The 21,545-nt window shown below is 33.6% G+C and overlaps 1 protein-coding gene across 3 annotated transcripts; it reads left to right on the top strand.

The window, feature by feature from the left end:
- Positions 1–34: 34 nt before the first annotated feature.
- On the top strand, positions 35–20,571 carry LOC138335223 (uncharacterized). 3 transcript variants are annotated; one of them, XM_069284210.1, is made up of 20 exons: positions 35–200; positions 963–1,403; positions 3,446–3,521; positions 4,406–4,449; positions 4,859–4,959; positions 5,818–5,929; positions 6,844–6,993; positions 8,245–8,331; positions 9,284–9,391; positions 9,635–9,676; positions 9,918–9,965; positions 10,179–10,220; positions 10,360–10,481; positions 11,001–11,083; positions 12,652–12,725; positions 13,010–13,069; positions 13,228–13,327; positions 13,483–13,559; positions 15,970–16,050; positions 16,343–20,571. In XM_069284210.1, the coding sequence occupies exons 2-20, from the start codon at positions 1,347–1,349 to the stop codon at positions 16,556–16,558; spliced, it is 1,680 nt and encodes a 559-aa protein (XP_069140311.1). In that variant the 5' UTR covers positions 35–200; positions 963–1,346; the 3' UTR covers positions 16,559–20,571. The 3 variants fall into 3 exon arrangements, with proteins under 3 accessions (XP_069140311.1, XP_069140319.1, XP_069140326.1); XM_069284218.1 differs by having other exon boundaries at positions 44–200; positions 1,225–1,403; XM_069284225.1 differs by lacking the exon at positions 35–200 and having other exon boundaries at positions 211–1,403; positions 12,658–12,725.
- Positions 20,572–21,545: the final 974 nt, after the last annotated feature.

Here is a 21,545-nt window from a genome sequence, read left to right as displayed (position 1 = left end):
ATTTTGTGGCTGTTCTTTGAAGATATACATTGTCAAAGTTTAGCTTCGTTTTGACAAACAGTTTTTGAAAAGGTATTCGCCCAGGATCATGAGAAGGGATAATCATGCCTGTGTGATATATAAAAACGAAAGTTTGAAAACGAAAGTTTGAAAACGAAAGTACAAAACCAAAAACGAAAGCAAAGCAAGATGGAAGACAGGTAGGTCGTGCAGCAAAATGTTGGTCCAGGTTATTTTATGATTAATGACAAACTCGTATTGACACATAATTCCATTATATGTTATTCTTATATTGGTATCAAGATGTCAAAAAATCCAAATATCTTTTTGACGATATCCCATGTATACGAGCTATAGCAGTCTTTTCACAACAGTTCTTATTTACTAGTAAATCTTGGATATGTCTGAACAAACACATTGAAAGGGTAGCAATAGGAAAGGTCAGATGACATTTTCCTTCAATGAATTTATGGATATTAATTAATTAATTGTTTAAATGCCCACTACCTCTCGAAATAAAAAAATAAAGTTTCTTAAAAACAACAATAACATATGTTAAATACATCTCTATGATGGCCTAAGATGAGGTAACAACACCAAATAAGTGCAAGATCCTCTCCATTATCTATGTTAATAGTGAAGATTCATTTCGCCTTGCGCAGGAACTCGTGGGAAACATAAGACGACCTGCTTTATGAAATATAACGATTAATTTATTTTGATTTCATTGTTTAGAAGGTGATGATGAATGTAGTATTTATGGTAAGTTAGTAACTTTTGCGCAAAATTATTAATCTCGTTTTACATTCCCATTTTTGAAAATTAAAAGCCGTTTCGGAAAGGTAGTGGGCCTTTAATTGATCAATCATAGATTGGTAAAAGTGTATTTATTCTCTCTGTAAAGCTGAATGTGTGTTATTTACGTAACTGTTTTGTCATTTCTCTTCTCACAATTTCAACAGATCATGGACAAATGCAACAACATCTTCCAAGCCAAGAGATTAATATAGAAACAATTGATAAAATTCCACAATGGATAAAAACGATCGAGACATTGAAGCATAGGAACAAAAGTATAGTAAATGTTTAGGTTTTGGTTTATGATTTAAGTGTTTTAACTGTGCAGTGCATTGACTATGGAAAATACAAGGTTTTAAGAATTTTCAGCCCTCCAGAAGTTTTATGTATGTTGAATCTGGCTTTTTACAAATGTCATGTTATTAGGGGATAACTCTCATTCCTGAACACCCAACCGATGCTCAGCTCCTTATAGATACCAAACAAACTCCAGACTGTATCGACAAACCAGTTTAATAAGAACGTTTTCGCTCGGATTAGAATCACCCATGCCTGGAAAAAAAGTTCAGCCAAGCGATAAAAGAAAGGATAATCGGAAAGTAAAGGTAAACTTTGAAAATTTTCTACTGTAATAAAAATTATTCTTGTTTTTATCAAGCCTTTATCGATGGCCGAATTAAACGAGAGTAATATTATTATTCGGTGGTGACTTTAACGTTTGGGTTTGTTCTCCTTTTAAAAGTGTTGTCGATTGAATTGAAACTTTAATCCTGAATAATTGATTTTGAATCGTTGGAAATTGCTATTCCAGTATTTAGAACCTAAAACATGACACGTTAAAATGTTGCCAATATATTTTTAATCAAAATTTAATTTAAACTACACACACTATAATGCTTAGCATCTGACTGGGTTATTATATTCGGCAAGAAATTGACAGATCCCGATGTTTTTGTTGTTTTAAATTATGAGATTTATTTGACAGGAACTTGATTTTGAGAAGTGGGATTGATAATGCAGATCAATAATACCGAATATCTTACTAAAGTATGAAGAAAAATTATAGAACTGCAAATACAGTATAAAAATAAAATCTTTTATATTGTGAATATAAACTTCATGGTGAAATTCATGTCCAGCTTGATTTTAAACCCATTTACTGGACCAAGTTATGGAATATATATATATAGTAATAATTGATGTTTCTGATGAATTTAAATCATATTGACAATAGAGAAAGGCAAAACTTCTAAGTCTTCTACACGCAGTATTACATATTGGATTAAAATTCTGTATAATTACCATGTCCATGTTAAATGATTCAAGGAAGTAGAATTGACTTTTTTATGAAATAGGAATAATTCACGTACCACGTGATACTTGATAACGTTTGTGCGGGACTAGTATCTCCAGTGGTGACGGAACGTAATTATTTGTTTAATTTATCCCGCTGAAATGACGTTAGCGCGGTAGATCATCTTTTGACGTCATTCCATTACCCATAAACCAATAGTCCTGCACAAACGCTATCGGGTATCACGTGGTACGTGAATTATTCCCATTCAATCGCCTTAACCGAAGTTGTTTTGGGATATTAGTCAACGTTTTCTTTAAGTTGTCAATAGTACACAGAAAAAATCTTCGGTTGCTTCGATTCTTATTATTTCTATCAATATTGAGTGTTTTACTACTAGGTGTATCTAGAAATTCTTAAGGAACAATTAAACATGTTTCAAACACTGACATATGAAATATTTTTGGGGAAACCTCTCGATCATGTATTGACATTTAAGGTGAAAAGTAATATTTAATTTTAATACATTTTTTTGCAGTGAAATATAAGGTTTTACGATGAACATAAAAAAAAGTTTGCAAACAAAATTTATTTCATAACCCGATGAAATTAAAAAATAGTGACTTCAATGCTTATAATTAATTTTCCAGGCTACTTTATAAAATGAAATACGTTTAAATGTACGATTCAATTGAGTTTTCCCAAGGGAATATGTTTTCCAAATCAATACGCAACGTCAATGTTTCTATTGTGACGTCACAATAACGTCGGTTTTCCGCGCCATTCTCGGATTTTTTTTCATCGTGGAATGAAAAAAATGAAGAGGCCAATCAGAAAGCCAGAAACAAAGAGAAAATTAATTATTCGCTTTTTACCAATCGGAATACAGCATTGACAGTGAAAATATCATTTTGATTGTTACGTCATCAGTTTGTGCATAAAAATATGACGTAATAATGAAAAGGCAAATAACTCAATAAAATAGAAATGGTCGAATAACCTTTGGCGGAATTTGTAGTGATGTTTTTTTTTGTAAAGGGAAGCGAAAAAAATGTAATAAATAAGATATTCATTGTTTCTTGATGAATACCAGTAATATTTCATCGCATGAGATGGAATATAACTGGTATTCATTAAGAAACAAGGAATATCCTTTATTTACTTATCAACAAATACGTCCATTCGATAAAGAACAAGTGGCTCAAATTTCATGCGCTTTTACCTAAAGAGTTTATAGTCAAATATTAAATTGAATCGATTATCTAATTAGGGATGCATAATTCCAAATAGCTTTTTTTCCATTTTTACGTATGAAAACGTTCTGGGAATGATTTATTGATATTGATCTTTTAGCCAACCAAAACTGATGAAGCAATGCAACATAGTTCCCGAAATGGTAGAAATTTTACCCATAACGACTCCTATCCAGGTAAGTTTTTTTTAAAGATCGGGTTTTTTTTCTGTGTGATTTATCTTAAATATCTAATCAACTAAATGAATACTACATGTACATTCTTTTCGCTGAATTCTATAGTCATCAGATAGCTGTTTAACTTAGATTTTTTAAACATCGTCCCTTATTAAGAATAAATCTGTCTGCTCATCAAAACATCAAAGGTATTTTATATTGACCTACATCCCTTACTTTATGGATTTGAAACTAAACCATTGAACGCTAAGAACGTTTATCCCAATAATATCTGATAATTGCAAACGTCTCCCGCTGACTGGAAATGCACGTACATGAGCTATCATCCCACCTCTCGAAAATTACACGGAATTTGATAGGTCGAGAAGGGTAAGATATTCTCTTTTATAGCTAGCCGCCTTATATTAGTTTTGATGACATCATGGTTGATTGTGCCATCACTTTTACACTTTTAGCAGACGTGATGCCATAAATATGTCTGACAGGCATATTATTCGCGAATGAATATTATCAAAGACAAATAATAATTCGTGCTTTTTGAAGTAATACAAGACTGTCTTTATAGTGTTGGATTGACAAATTAGAATATCAGTTTCAAGCACAGTTGTGAGTTGATGGAAGAGCCCATAGACTCATATTTTGCATAAAATTGAAGTAGAAACACAGCATTAGACTATCAGGTAAAACATCATTAGTGTGTACAGTTTTATATATAGTGTTGTATAGGGGTGATACAGAAATAGTTGAAAAAGGGTCATTGGGTATCGTCTTCGCCTCGCCCAGTACAACATGTTTCATGGACCCAATATATATCTTTATCATCCCTGTGAAATACTATATAATACAAATAGTATATTGTAACTAATAATATGTTCTCTTCGTAGGTAAAGCAGATTCTAAAATTCCTGGTTCAGCACAATTATCAAAGGTATGATTGATAGTTTTAAAAGAACTCTTATATTAGTAGTTCTTGCCCTGTTTGAGCTCAAGGTCCTTGTATCATTTCAAGAGCTTCAGAACAACCATAAATCTTACTGATAGTTTAGTCCATGTAAATTGAATTGGAGGTTTGATCATGATGTGATCTTTTTCTTACTAATATGCAATATTGCATTGTATTGTTATAATGGTGAAAAAGAGTTTTTCCATGATTTTAGTATGTTACTCATTTACTAGTTATTAGCTATTTTTGTTTATGAGTTCGGCAATTTATATTTGATACCATCTGGTATATAAAAATATCGAAGTTTGATTTATATTGAAAATTATAAATCAGTAGATCTGATAATATTTATGAAATCATTATATATCTAAAAAGTGTGTATGTCTTCTATTAGCACGACAACATAATGGGATGTACAATTTACTATGGCAACGATGGCATGTTAACTATAAAGGACATCTGTTGGATAGCACGGGAATTCCCAAAAGCTAAAACGTAAGAATAGTTTCTAATAAATTGTATTCAGTAAATCACATTGAAGATGGGCACAACAATCGGTGTAATGGAGAACATTTTGTAAAGCAATTAATTTGTGTTCATTCCCATTGTATTAGATACAATAAACATATAGCGCATGATTGTATGTGCAAATGGGTTTTAAAAAGTAAAATTCAACATTAATCATTATGATGACTTTATTTATTTTAAGATGCTCCACCGTTGACACCGCTATCAAAAACAGGAGCAAATAAATTAGTATTTTTCTTCAGTTACAAAAGTTACTTACTTTGCACTAGGGTTTCAAAAGTTACTTACTTTGCACTAGGGTTTCTAATTTTACTTCAAAATAAAAATATTTAAATAATAAATTGCGTTCCAAAAAATCCGTGGCACTATGTCCTATATGGAATAAAGTACTAACTGCACATGCACCAAAAGCAAAGTAAATTATTTCATATTATCATTTGTGTTAATTAGACATATATATACACCTTTAAATACAAATTATACTTATAAGTGTGATACAAAAAGTCTATTTTCAAATGTTCGGTTACATAGCCGTTCTCTATGAAACACTCCACAGCTTACTAATATTCAAGTCGTCATTGTGATCTAGGGATATGATAAGTCAGTATTGAAAAAAGCAGTATGGGGACTTAAAGTGTTGTAGAGTGTTTCCTCGAGAAAGACTATGTAGCCGATCATTGGAGACCTATTGTAAATTATTTCCAATTTCTGAAGAGCCCATGGATGGGCAAAATCGGTTGCAAGAAATTTTGTCGTTTTTGTTATTTCATACTTACATATATCTGGTATAAAAGTTCCATTATGCTTTATCCGTTATCATTTCAGCTACATAAAATTGTATGTATTGACAAAAGGGATATACGGAAAAATAAAGGTTAAGACTAAAGCTGGAAGTAATGTAGTAAATAGGGAACGCAGATATGGAACACCTCTTAAGGTAAGTGAGGTTGCAAAATCTGAAAACAGACTGCCAAGAAACATATAGACTAGCATACATAATATCAACAGCCTTATTCGCACGTCAACACTCAATTTGTGATACAATACAAGATTTTTAAAATATCCAATATCAATTGTAAAGATTTAAATAAATATCACTTTAATATATAAAGTTATATCTATGAACACATTTGTGATTTTGGAAGCATTTTTTACAAAGTTGATATGTTATTTGATATAATTTATAGATTTAAGCTTAGCATTATTATACTTTACAGAACCAAGGAAAAAAAGTGTTGGTTTGTTTGAAATTACGTGTATACTTATTTCATTATTTCTAAATGTAAGAAATAGATCAAAGTTAGCTTTGGAATCTTTCGTATATAACCAGGTTTAAAGGTGGAAAAACTCCTGAAGAATTAGAACTCAAACCCAAATTCATAGTACTTGTAAATATATCTAATAATGGTTTTAGTTTAGAAACAATTCAATTTCGCCTTTATCTAAACCCATTGTGTGAAGTATTTGCTTTCATGTAATTTTGATGCATTTTAACACAATTTTCAATTTAGAAATCCACTAAATAAACAGGTTTTTCGCGCAACAGGACAGTATCCTTAAACTTTGTAAACACTTGATGCTTCTGCTTCCATTTGAATAGTTACGTGAACCAAATAACCCTTCATATGCGTAGTCTCTAATTCTCAGAACTTTTGATCAAATAAATCAATGTCTGCCAAGATTTAACGATACAAAGACGAAGTTATTCATTTGAAACACTTTTATTTGGTCGAGAACTTAGATTTTGGGCAAATGCCTACATGGAATATGTCATATTGCAAAGAAATACCTGCACTGTACTAGGCACGATAATCACAGACCTATTTGAAAATTGAACATTGGTTGTTGCAGGTCTTCTGTAGAGAAAACGATACAGAACTGATATTATCTGTATGGACTGCAACAATTCCCAGGAAACCCATTTACCGAGTATGCATAGAACTAAAAAGTTTGGTGAAAGGCAAGACTTGCCACAGAAAACTGACTCTGGAATCTTGTACGGTAATTAAGCATTAATAAAACATGTAACTACATGCTTTACATCGTGATATGCACCATAGTTAACTGAGCCTTTGTCCTTAACATAGGGGTTTGTAACATGAGTTATGGGAGACATGTGTATATATCGTTATATATATGAAAAAATATCCTTTTCACATTGGCTGGTTATATAAAGAAAAACGAGTTGATCTTTTTATAAACATAAGCGCATTCGGTTTACCTTCAGATGCTTAAATTACGAAGTAACAATAGATAACCATATAGGACGTTACACTATTAATATAGACAGAAGAAATTGTATATTTCCATTGTATAAAATGTCTGCAGATACCGCGCTAGAGCAAAAGGAAAAGGAAATATATTTCATAGAATTATTTTAGCCAAAAATAAACAGTATCATGTTACTTGTGACGTCACCAATATGATGACGTCAATAAGACGTCATGGTGAGTATCTCATGAAATGTATAATTAAGCAATAAACTGTTACCAGATTGGACATACAGTTGATATGAAGCCCATCCGGAAGGAAGATAAATAGAATGGCGCCAATCTGGTAACAGTTAATTACTTATATTTCCATTACGATTATTAAAATTCAACACTATACATGTATATCCTTTGAATTTTCCCGCTTGCGCTAGTGTTGACGTCACCAAGTTTAATAAACGGAACAGCCATATCATCAGCTTCTGAATATAGTTCAACACAAAACGGTTTGAAACAAGCGAACAAATGAAAATTATGCGATGACATTTTTAATACATGCTATTTTGTAAACATGATAATACTATTAGATTTCATAGACCACATAACTTTAAAACCACTTTTTAAATTATTTGACCGTTATGTATAGGCGTAAGTATATATTGTATACACTGTCCGTGACACGGCGGAAACGTTAAATAGTCATACGCTTGACCGGATTGGAGTTCATAACGTGATATTGCCCATCTGGTTTAACATAGATCAAACGGGAAACTGAAAGTAGAATGGAAATATAGCAAAATATCAAACCGTAGAAATGAAGAGTTACTCAACATAGGTATAAATCGTTTAATATATAATACATTTCGAAAGATATCTCAGTTGATATTTATTATCAAACGCTTTACTAAGGTTTTTCCGTGAAAAGCAGGTAGTGACCATTAATTAGACTTCGGTACTCAACGGTTTACGAATAATGTCTAATGATTCATTAAATTTCAATGTAATACGGGTTTTTATATAAAACAAATTATGCTTGTTACAGGCAACCGACGTGAAAACGAATGACCAGGATTCTATAGAATGTGGCGAAGAAGAATTAGAAAAGTCAGATAAAGGACAGTGCAAAAAGGTAATACTAACCAAATAAATGTCCTTTTTATAATCTTTACATTGATTAGACAGACGTATTGTACTGTGATCTAACTGAAATTAATTGACTCTAAAACATTCACTCCCTCCTATCGCTAGCCGGTGACTCTCAGCAACCACGTAGTCGCTGACTACCGTGTAGTCATTGATTGATTGTTTGATGGGGCTTAACGTCCTTGTTCCGGTTATAACCGAGCCTAAGACACACGTGTAGTCACTAACCACCCTGTGGTTATATATTGTTACTGGCCTATATTATATATATAGCTAGTCACTGCCCTGTGACTCACGACAAACAGTGTTGTGACTCACGACAACTGTATGTAGTCGCTAACCACCTTTTGGTTGCACTGTCCTGTGACTCCCGACAACTACGTTGTCGCTGATTACCTAAATGTATACAGTACCGACTACTGTCGCTGACCTATCACAGGTTATGAGCCGCAGCCAAACACTCTCTCTGTAGTTTATTGGATCAAGGGGAAGACCGCTGTCACATCTATCTTTCTAACTAGCTACTCTCTATGTGATCTGTACAGTTTGGGTGTTGGTATAAGAATGAAATTTCGTCGAGTTCACGTATAATTCGTTTCCGTGTACGAGACTGAAATTCGTTTGTCAGCGCGGGTTTTAAACCGGCGGATTTTGTCATTCCGGGTCCTGCAAACGCTTTACTCGCTAGCGTAAACTTGACTAGCCTATGCAAGCGTGTATACCGAGACTATAAACAGGAAACCCGGACGCAAACATGTAGTAAACAAATACACAACGATGCCTGATCGGTATGTGTTATTAGTATTAATTACAGTTTTAGTGAAACAGTAAATTCATTTGAACGCATAATTTACGAACGAAATTAGGCTGTAATAATGACACTGGTTATTTATAAAGCAATGGTAAAATAACATGAATCAGTATTTTTGCTCTTACAGAAAAGAATGTTGACGCACACCACATCTAACATTGGCTCAAATCTGTTAGAACAAACATCACTTGTCGCAGTTGATAATCCTGTGCCACAAGAACAAACATACGACAGGGTAAGACAATGAAGGTTAACAGATGGGGACCAAAAAGGAAACCGACACCTCGTTCAGGAAATGGGAGATAAGAATAGTATCAATATATATATATATACATGTTCTAGTCAGTCGGCATATGGCCGCGAAAATGTAAATCAATGACATATTGGCAGAGAGGTAACAGTGATTGTAATTAATTGTAACTTTATTTAGGGTTTTCAAATCACATAACTATTTTATTACTTGTATTTTTTATTTCAGTACAATCCAGGATCATGGGACGATGGAAAGTCGTATTTCCCGGTAAAAATTATCCGTTCAGTCGGTAAAATTGCCACATTCACACATGTTTGATATACAATGTGTGTATTATTTGAATTATAAATCTGTTCTAATATAACAGTTTGTGTTAACTTACTTTGGTGTTATAAATTGTTCTCTCTTTTATACATACATACTGTAGATGACATTCTTAGATAATACAATGCGACATGTCTTTTTACCACAGGCTAGGCGCATATTGTATATTTTGTTTTCATTTCAGGGACTACCAAACCTCGGAAATACTTGTTTTGCAAATAGTGTCCTTCAGGTAACTGACTGCATAATGGAATTGTTTTATGTTAAATATTAAAAGATAAACAGCAGATAGATTCAGCATTGAATCTACAAATCAGAAATCGATTTAATACCGAATTCAACTGAATAGTATACCATTGCTAATTTATCCTAACAATTGCCCCATAAGATATTATATGCCTAAAGTAAAATAAGAAGCTCAATTATTTTTCTTATTCAATTATAGGTCATAGCGAAAATACCTTTGCCAGAAACTTTCCTCCATGCAGTGAGTATAATTGTCAAAAGAATGGTTATAATACGTATCTATTTCTGTATTCAGTTGTTAATTAACAGGTCGATTTCCTGAAAATTACTATATATTGTGTAGCTAGTGTCAAATCAACCATAACTTCCTGTTATTACAGTGCCAAAACGGGAGTGGTAAGATGCTAGACGACGTATTGATTGAGCTCAATAGGTTTAGTAACCGTAGTTCATGCGTCGACTCTTGCAAGGTGCGCCGGCTCCTCGTTTCAGTATTCAAAAGGTAATTTTACCTTACTTTTGCATTTCCTCATATGTCCAAAGACTGCGATCATGTGTTTGTTGTTTTGGAATCCATTGTAAATATTGATTAATATTTCAATAAATGTTTTGATCAATTCTTGCATTGCTGATATAATTTTCTTATTAAGGTAATAACCTGTGATCTCTAAATCGATGAAAATGACACAATAAAAAGAAATAATGGAAAGAAAAAAATCTTATTTCAAAAGTAGAATTTAAACCTGGTTTACTCAAGGTCGAATCTACGGCTATCGTATATTCAATGGGTTTGTTATGAACCATGTTTTATTCATCTTGAAAACACAAAGCAGCTTTGTGATCGGACATATCATATGGCATCGATCAAGCTTTGTACAAAGCGAATTGCTGACAGCAATCAACGCTTAATAAAAGTAACGGAATATGAATAAGAATACCATGTAAATTAAAAGACGGATTACGAAGATTATCTCTGGAAGCAATAGTTATTATAATCTAGATAAATTCCCTTCTTCCACAGAGATGGTTCTTTCAGGATAGGGAAACAGGAAGATAGCCATGCATTCTTTCTATCACTTCTTAACTGTGTGACGGCTGATTCAGGTACTGTAGCAGATATATCAAGAAGGTCTCGTTAATGTAAAACAATGTCCTGTATGTAAATAAATTTAAGTGAATAATATATAACTAAAACAACTCTTTCAAGTGAGACAATGTATCTAGAGGTATCCTGGCACATAGAAAAATAATTATTTTATGATACCGAACAAAACTTAAATAAATCCATAAACTTGTTATATTCAACACCAACAAGCTACACTCTATATATCTCGGATTAAAGAATTCATAAAGATATTTCACAACAACGTTGGTAAATTCGTCGGTCTGCAAAACAATACGCAAAAGCGTTGCCATTGTTGGTTGACGTCACAAACGACGTGCACTTCCGGTCACATACGGAGCTTCCAAGGGGTTATTTCCCCGGGGGCTACAACCCTCGCCTACCAATTCCGGGGAGATATCTTACTTATTCAATGTCATTTGATCAAGTTTAATCCAGTCAAAACCTTCTAAATAAAAGTACGTAGGGTATAATAATATGGATTATGTAAAAGATGCTACACCGCTGACAAATCGTGTTTTTTCTCTATCAAAAACAGGACCAGACGAATTCGTATTTTCATTAGTTACTTTACACCATTACCACCATTGAAAAGTTTGAGCTTCTAATTTTACTTCAAGATAAAAATATTGTCCTTTAATGGAATGAAATACTGATTAAGCATGCACCAAAAGGAACATAAAGTATTTCATATTATTTTTGTGTTAATTGGATGTATATATATACACGATTACACACCAATTACTGTTCAAATGATGAGAATTGTTTATGTCGACAGTGGAGCATCTTTAAGCAGTGTTTTGCAATTAAAGTAACATTGAACTTAAAATACATAGATTATATATATAATCTCAAATAAAATATTTATTTGTTGTTTTGTTCGTGATTTGGAGCAGCTAATTTATTTCATTGGTATCAGTATTTGTGGCATACATGTATCTTTTTGTATCTTTCTTTAAATGTTTGATTTATTGAATCAGGAACTTTGTCGGACACCAGAAAATATTTAGACACTTTACTGATTATTGATGACGTTCCGCTTCTTTTATTGACTTTGAATTAGCAAAATGAACTTAACCCTGCGGAGGGCATCAGAACGTTTGTTTTCAAAGGGAATAAGCACCGTAGTGATAAAGACACAAAAAGTTGATTTTCTCTAAAAGTCAGAAAGCTACAATGTTTTCATTTGACTGGAAATTTAAAACTCATTCTGATTTCAAGACTGTTCTAAGATATCTCGAATATTAGTTTTTTATGAAAATTATGAATTATGAAAATTGATTATCTTCGAAACAGTGAAAACATTATTTTTGAAAGCAATTTAGTTGTTGCAATGATAAAAACGAAAGGTTCTAGAAAACGAACATTTCCAGTTACATGTTAAATTTGTATTCAGAAAAAGCAATATGGTATTACTAAAAATATTGAATTATAAACTAACAATTCAAGGAGATTTCGAATTATAGTTATAATATGCGACTGATAAACTATAATCACAATTCATATCAACTAAATAAGGATATATAAGGTGTTGAACGGATGCTCATAGTTGCAGGTGATAACCCTTGCTGCATTTTCGAAGGAATGATGAAGAACCAGTTCAAATACAACACATGTGAAGATGTAAGTATATGATGACTTTACAAAAAGAAATGATTTTATTTGTCAATCACTAGTTTGCATGCATATCAAGAGTTTTTAAATGGGATAAATGAAGAAAATACATGTATATCCATGTTTTCATGAGTAACGTTCATACTAACAGGTCCAAGGGTATTGGTTTATGATATATTGGGTATCTATAAGATGTTAATCTTAATCACAATGACAATTTAAATATTGCAAATTGCAAAATCAATTTTGATAGTGTTGATATTAATATAATGTGAAATGTATTTCACTTACAGGTGGAATATTCTGGGGAACAGCGTTTTACAAGTCTCCTGATGCCCATAGCAAAACAAGAGGTCGTATTCTATAGCATGTTATGTTTCATGTATATTATTGTATTAATTGATTTGTTTTTTCGAGTTGAGAAAAGCAATTATCATCAAAGAACATGTATTTCCATTTGTTTCCGAATTCGTTTAGTGGTAATTGAAAAATGTTTTCTTATACGTCATAGAATCTACATGCTTGTATACAAGACTTTTGTGGAAAGGAGACCTTCGACAAAAATATATTAGAATGCAGAAAGTGTAAAGAGGAACATCATATATGTAACGGTAAGAGAAAGACTTATTTCTTCATTTCTATTAGGAGATCGATTCGGATATTACAATATGTATTTACATATCACATCTGTTTCATATCGTGTTTTGTAAAATAAATATGTAATGTCTTCATAGATCCGCTCTCTTGTGACTACTACATTTTTCAGATACAATAGCCACAAGACAGACAGTTTTTACAAGACTTCCAAAGATATTGGTTTTACAGATGGGGCGATTTGAGGAGGTAAGGTTGTGGTTGTTTACATTTTAACATATGCATGTATTCCATCAGTCATGAAAACATATTGGTTTTGCTCGGGGTCATATTTATTGTTTAATAGTCTTACGTTTCCTATTTCTGTTTTCTCAAACACATTATTGGCAAATCACCCCTGAACGACTAGACCCATCGTTTATACTTAATAGGTTCTTCTTCACCCAAAGAAGCTTCAGACCAAATTTGAACGAAATCATTCCTACAGAAGAAGGTTTTTGCGGAATTTGCTACATTTCCCCTACTGGTATCACTGCATTTTTGTAACAGCAACTTCCCAGAAATCCTTGTCAAATGGAATACTCTCAACCTAAATATTTACAGCGCATGTCCAAAGTCACACCATTGTTTTTCAATGAGAGTCATTTATCATTGCACTTGAAAGTAATAGTAATGTGTTCTCTTAAGCAATACCTTCCCATCACTGAACTCACAACATAGTCCTGAGAACACTCTTCAAGGGAAATGAATTTCTGTTATCTGAAGCTTGGCACGTTATCTCAAGAAGACCACTGGTATATGAATTAATACCATGTTCATAGTAAACACAGCCACCGGGATTGTCCCAAGATGAGGAAAATTAGTGTTCACCACCAGACCACATTGCTTCAAATTAATTCCCGGATGCTTCCTTTTGATGAAGTTAATGTCAGTCCGCCTTACTGCAGCTTCATGCTGTTTACCGCTCTGCACATATTTGTTTGTGACAATTTCTGTGTATGCAAAAATAGTCTTGACTGTAGGCTCCAAAGGAGTTCCGTCCCTCATTTTCACAATGTGTCCAAAGTTAGAAGCACTATGCCTCCGAAACTGAAGTGACCACTGAAGATTGTTTTTTACATTCTGATTTAGTCAAGTCAACATGATCACAATCATGAGAGTTAACACAATGTAACACTGGTAATGTTAAAGGGACAATTCAGTGAGGCTCATTCTGTTACATAACCACGAAGCAGAATATGACATAAATGTATTGTTCTACATTCCTTATGAAACATATATTAAGCAAACTTGGCAAATTTCACGACATTGTTAAGTATTTTGATTGATACCGTTGTAATTCCAAATCGTTGATCAATACGATTAAGCATGTAGAGCATGTACGCTGTACCCACACCCGAGCCAAAGTCACGCACGTTAAACAATACATAACCACTGACGAGTTGATGAAATTATTTTTAGACAAGAACATGCATCAAGTAAGGTAAATACACTACTGTAAGAGCAATTTGAGTAGTTCTAGACAAAAATATCTTTACTACACTGGCAAGGGCCATGGTACGGCATACAAGACAACCGACCACTATATGTAATGGCGGACAGTAAGCGAGTTTCTTCTCGACATTAACTGATATGGCATAAAGAAGTATGATTGCATGATTCGCCTTGTATGCAAAGAGATGGAAAAGTGTATGTTTATTATCACTTGTTGTGTATGTAGCAACTTTATATATATACGTACTTGAATTAAACTAATAAAAAGTTAATAAGCATGCATTTATATATATGTTCAATCAATCCATTCATGTGTTGTGAAAATATGAGGTTCCGTTTTTCTAGGTTTAAGGCTCATATTAAGCATACATATACCTTAATATTATTATTTAAAGATTTATTAGTTATTTTGTTTATAATATAGCACAGCAAAGAAATGGTTAAAAATAACATACCCAGCAGCACCGTTTCAGTCCAGGCTGAATGTACATAAGCTGTTACTATAGAGACCATCATCGGGACTGTCTTTAATGTTGGCTATAAGCAATAACGGCAAAACTTTTTCCTCTGATACAGTAATGGCTTACGTTTTCGATAACTGTTTCTATATTTACCTGCACATTATGAAAATGTCCCTTCTCTTAGAAAACTTTGGATTCAGTTGCTTCTTATCATTCTTTTTAAGCACTATTTAATTGAAAATATCATAAAAAGCTTCTGGAATAAGATACATGTTATCAAACCAGTCATTAGACCTAACTTCAAATTTTGATTTCTTCTAAAGGTGTTGTCAAGTTGTTCTTTCTTCGACCTCCTTTTCGACATTGTTTCATGCAGAACGTGACGTCAGACAATTTTGCACCTCTCGCACGTTTCACCAGTTCGGATTTGTTACCAGACGATCTCGACGACGCAGAAATGTTTTTATTTGTAAAATTCAGGTCATCATTATTGCAAGCGTCGTAGCTAGATTTCGTTTAGTTTCGCCATAACACTAAGTAATAGCCCCGGAAATAGTTTTATGTTGACGAAAATGAAAGGGAGATAACAACCTTATCGGAACGGGCAATGTACATATATGCTATATATATAAAATTTAATTAGATCGGATAAAAACATATATATTAAGTCACTGACTGAACATTTTTTTATTTGTTTTATCAAGTATGCTGCAAACAAAACGAAGATGATACGCAAAAACAATGCAAAGATACAAGTTGCCAGTAAAATAACACTTCAAGAAATGGTACGGTTATGAGTATTTCCTGTATATTAATCACATTATCTGTTATAAGTATAAATCCTTCAGTGTGGAATGAATCATTACAGACTCACAGAAAGGAAATTTCATTAATCTTTGTTCAGGAAAGTATAGCGTTAAATGGAATATTTCTTCTTGAATCAAACGTGCATTATTGAAGAGATTGGCTCGTTATCCAAAAGAGTGCAATTATTGTCAAATAGAAAGTGTAGTAATTTATATTGATGATAGGTATGGTGTGGTTTATAATTTTAAAAGTGTGTGATATGTTTTACAGGACCAGGATATTGGTTATGAACTGTTTGGAGTGATCAACCACCAAGGAAGTATATATGGAGGCCATTACACTGCTACAGTCAGTGTAGGAACCACATGGTATCGTTGTAATGATAGTATTGTCTCCGGCAGTGTCAATCCGGATCGTGAATCCAGTAATGAGCCATATCTATTGTTCTACAATCGGAGGGAATATGTGATGGAAACAGCTTTATAAACATTGACACTTACTGACATATATCTATTGTTCTACAATCGGAGGGAATATGTGATGGAAACAGCTGTATAAACATTGTCACTTACTGACATATATCTATTGTTCTACAATCGGAGGGAATATGTGAAGGAAACAGCTGTATAAACATTGACACTTACTGACATATATCTATTGTTCTACAATCGGAGGGAAGATGTGATGGAAACAGCTTTATAAACATTGACACTTACTGACATATATCTATTGTTCTACAATCGGACGGAATATGTGATGGAAACAACTTTATAAACATTGACACTTACTGAGACAGATATGGATGCGCAAGTTTAACTTTCCAACCTGAAGAATTTTATATTCTCTACTATTTAAACAGTTCTCTTTTTGTCGATATGTTTAATTTACATCGGCGAGCTTACGAATTCATGATATAAAGGGAGCAGCATATACAAACTAACTAGAATCGACTTGTGACTTTTAACATTGGGTGATCATTCGTAATGTACATTTACCAACTCAATAAGAATTTAATTATCTCTTTTTGATGGCATCTGTTATCAACGTTTGAATTATTACAGAGAGCTTGGCAGTATTTGATAATATTGTTCCTGAAATTGGTTATTAAGGGAGGGCGATAGAAAACGAAAGCAGAGGATAAAATGTTATTTCACTTACGATTGGTGCTTCTAGACTTTATTGAAAGTACTGTTCGTTCCAGGAAATATATATTGTGGGTCAAAATAGTGTACAAAAAAGTAAGCTATGTATGGAGTGGTCATTCAAATAATAGGTCTACCACAGACTCCTCTCTTGACCTGTTTATATCTGTAACAGGAGCGAGACGGGCCCAGTTTGAAAGGATGTCAAACTTCGCCCGGCGCGCCCCTAGTGCAACCCAGGTTCGTTGGGTATTATTTAATATGCTTGTCTGTTGGTAGGAGGAAGAACAAACTACAGGGTTTAGACGATAATGAACAGTTTATTATGACTATAACAGTAACTATTTACAACATACATCACACATACATCAACACACATATTATAACCAGCCCCCTTTCCCGTACCTAATTATCTATTACAGTTTTATTCCCATCTAATTACTAAATATAAAATAGTCACCTATAGCCTAGTAGCGGAGCTGGCAGCACACAGTTCTGTACAGTATACATTGTAGATCTCCAGTGTAATCGGCGCTTCCATCTCGTCTCCTCCCTAGTCCATATGTCACGGTGGTGGCTATGGTCCTTCCCTCCTTATCCCCATCCTCCCCGCACTCCGGAGGTCTTGATCAACCTTGGACCGGTTTCAGCAGCAATGTGTCTCCTCCGCTGGACACTCCCGCTATATGCTGCAACCCGCTTAGGAACCGGCCTCAGGGGGATCAAACCCCCTCCTTCGCTGCGTCCCAGGTAAACTGATAATGGCGCCTTATAGTTTGCAATACTGTTCGAAGTACACAGGGTACACTGGTACTTGACCAGTTCCGCCCTGCGATTGTACACCCATTGCCAATGATGAATGTGCCCTCATCCTCTTGTTACTATATGCTCACATGTTCTGTATGTGGAGATGTGTACTCCACAATATCTGTTGTGTTATTTTGTCCATAATACTTAACAGTGTACATGTATATGTGTTGACACTTTTTTCTATATGTTACTAATTGTTGCATTGGAAGCTGATTCTGTAATTACATGTATAATAAGTCAACACCTTCTTTACAATTGTTAGAACCAGCCTCGCTATAACTACTATCATACATTTGTACATTTCTATGGACATGTTTTCATCACTCCGTGTATAATATACGGGTTCTACTATAATTGGATGTTCTGGTGTAGTGGGCTCCCCCAAAAAAACCGGTGTTATCATTGCTTTGTATATTGTCGGGTCCCTGTGTCCTAGGCGTGCGTAATCCTAGACTATATGCGAGGCTATTGAAGCTATTCCCAAACATGGACATATTGAACTACTGGCTATAAATTTACAAAATATATATTCTACCCCTACAAACAGAACAAGCTCTGGTCAAAAACAGCACCACTTTTGTAACAGGAGCGAGACGGGCCCAGTTTGAAAGGATGTCAAACTTCGCCCGGCGCGCCCCTAGTGCAACCCAGGTTCGTTGGGTATTATTTAATATGCTTGTCTGTTGGTAGGAGGAAGAACAAACTACAGGGTTTAGACGATAATGAACAGTTTATTATGACTATAACAGTAACTATTTACAACATACATCACACATACATCCACACACATATTATAACCAGCCCCCTTTCCCGTACCTAATTATCTATTACAGTTTTATTCCCATCTAATTACTAAATATAAAATAGTCACCTATAGCCTAGTAGCGGAGCTGGCAGCACGCAGGAACTTAATCCATCAGACTGCCCAGTCTACTAGAACTACCCCGAATTTATCCCCATACCCGAGTCTAGGCAGCCAATCACAACAGAGAAAACACAGACACACATTTAGGACATCTCACGAGAAATGAATGCACGACACAAACACTACCACAGTATAGAGAAATACAAAGGTCACAGCACAGGTACACAATACACCTACGGACAAAACAGCTTGACTGGTTAGCTTGCCTAGACAGTAAACATATAAATTAATGTCCCCCGCTACATATCATATGTTCGTTAATGTATTATTGACCATCCTTGTAGGGAAGAATGTGTTGGTTTGAATAATTATATAATGGTTGTAAATGCAATTGACACATTTCAGATTAGTTTCTCTCAATATACAATCATTTTTGTCGAGGAAATTGAATTAATTTCTTCTAATTCTCATAATTGTCGTTATAAGAACCTAATTTGATTGTTAAGATAGTAATAACAAAGCATTAACTTCCAATGATTTTGTTACAGTTTATCATTAAGTCATGTTAAAGTTTTATGTGCCGTATTGTTCATGAACTCACGAATCAAGATGAGCTTTTAATATGTTATTCATCACCAAAAGTTACCAACATTTTGAGAATTACAGAACTTCAATGCATAGATTTTAATTTTACAAATAAATTAAGAGCTTCTACAGTGCAGTAAAATGAGTACATACGGTCATACCATGAAGCCAAATTGTTGTCTACAATTTCATTTCCCATTTTTAGAGTGTTATAAGTAATTGTAAAATAATATCTGCAGGTATGTTTCCATCTTAACATACATCAGGCATAAAACCAAGAATTTTACAGTGCATAATGTCTGTTGTAACTAATGTTTGTAAAGCCTCATATATGTTTGTCTGAATACATGAATGATTTTTACAGCACAATTCATTAAACCATATGTTTTTCAATCTATAACTGAAGTAAATATAACATGCCAATTTTTTTGTTATGAAGCGTTTCTTATTTAATAAAATATTTCATATACCTCTAGATGATTTTATTGGTGTATGGTAAGGTTCTTAAAAGAAAACGTTTTAATTTGTTACATATAATCTTATTTGAAACGAATATTAATTCATGAGCTGTATACTAGTAAGTATCTTCATAAAAAGTGTTTTAGTTTTGTTAAATTATGAATAACACATCCTTTTGGTATATCTCTGAACGTTATGTATGTAAACTATGCATGTTTTACAATGAAAAATCACGTGATAAATGATTAAACACAATCCAGAGCATTATACATACATGTATTAGCAGAATATAGCATAGTGCGCATGTACGGATATTACCGCATTGATTTCTAGATATAGAAGTGTATTTATATAGACAGCGTATCTTCTGGGAATACCACACATAGAACTATTTATAATGGTAATTCTGAGAACGTGGCTTTATTTATAAAGATGTGATGTGTGGCTATAAATACAATGTTTCTGAAACTCAGCAATTTATTTTTAACGCACTGTCAGTAACCAGGTGGTTTCGGTTTCGTTTTATCGTACAACAAATAGTTTCACATTGTTGTTATTTCGCTTTACTATATCATTATATAGGATTCCATAAGCAGTGTATACTGATTGAGTTTAACAAGAAGTAAACGTAATTAATTTCCTTGTCTTTTTGTCATCATTTTAATTCTGCTTGAGATAGGTTGTCATAATTTGGTTCGAATACTAAAAGTAAATAGATGTAAGATAATGGTTGTTACATTTCCACTGACTGCAGCATACACGTCCGGATGCATCACCCTGCATCAATGCTAAAGGTTAGGCAAATACCGTTACAGAGGTTTTGGAAATTGTGGTTTAAATTGCTACTCCTCTTTAACGCTAACATGTTTTACAACCAGATTTAGTTTGAAACATCATTGGAAAGGGATATTATTATTATGTTTTATATACATGTAAATGAGGCTTGTCCGACCCCTGGCGACAGAAGGACAAGATTTAGAAGTTGTCTTTTACATACAAATGTAAGGTGACCGTCAGGGCCCTGCACCTCTTGATTTAGGTCAGTATATCTAAGTTTCACAGCATCTGAACCCTACACTCAGTGACGTAGGGTCAAACTCCTACAACGTATGATTTGCTCCTCACACTGATAGCGTTTGTGATACGAATTAAAACGGCATACTTGAAAGTCAAATGTTGATGCCGTCGACGCCAAATAACATACTAGTCCCCTATCCTTACTTTCGTCACGAACGAGATAAAATTGTGACAAGTTCGAAGTTGTGTGAAACTTGTAAAAAATAGGACCGTTAAGTACAATTCTGACCATTAATTAAATAAAAAACGAAATACAAAGTAAAGTTTGGTTGTTTCGATATTTTCGGTGTACAAGTGTGTGCGTTGGTATGGTGAAGTGCATATATATATAATGTCTAAGTCCGATGTTGGTGTAATAAACTACATTGTACTGTGATTAGAGATCGCGACATGGCCCAGATTTTTTTCAAAATTTTTATCTCAGAATTGATATCAGAGCAAAGCATATTCAAGTCAATTGTGACTTTTTATAGGAGAATAACCTGGGCTGACTAAGGGAAATAACCAAAGCATTCTTCAGAGACACTAAACTAAA

The sequence above is a fragment of the Argopecten irradians genome, chromosome 1 (genome assembly GCF_041381155.1).
Source record: "Argopecten irradians isolate NY chromosome 1, Ai_NY, whole genome shotgun sequence".
NCBI lineage: Eukaryota > Metazoa > Mollusca > Bivalvia > Pectinida > Pectinidae > Argopecten > Argopecten irradians.
This window is presented reverse-complemented; position numbering and strand designations above follow the sequence as displayed.

Coding starts and splice junctions, on each gene's coding strand:
- LOC138335223 (XM_069284210.1), top strand. CDS start 1,347: ATGCCTGGAAAAAAAGTTCAGCCAAGCGATAAAAGAAAGGATAATCGG. Junction 1,404..3,445: donor AGGATAATCGGAAAGTAAAG/GTAAACTTTGAA, acceptor TTGATCTTTTAG/CCAACCAAAACTGATGAAGC. Junction 13,328..13,482: donor GGAACATCATATATGTAACG/GTAAGAGAAAGA, acceptor TACATTTTTCAG/ATACAATAGCCACAAGACAG.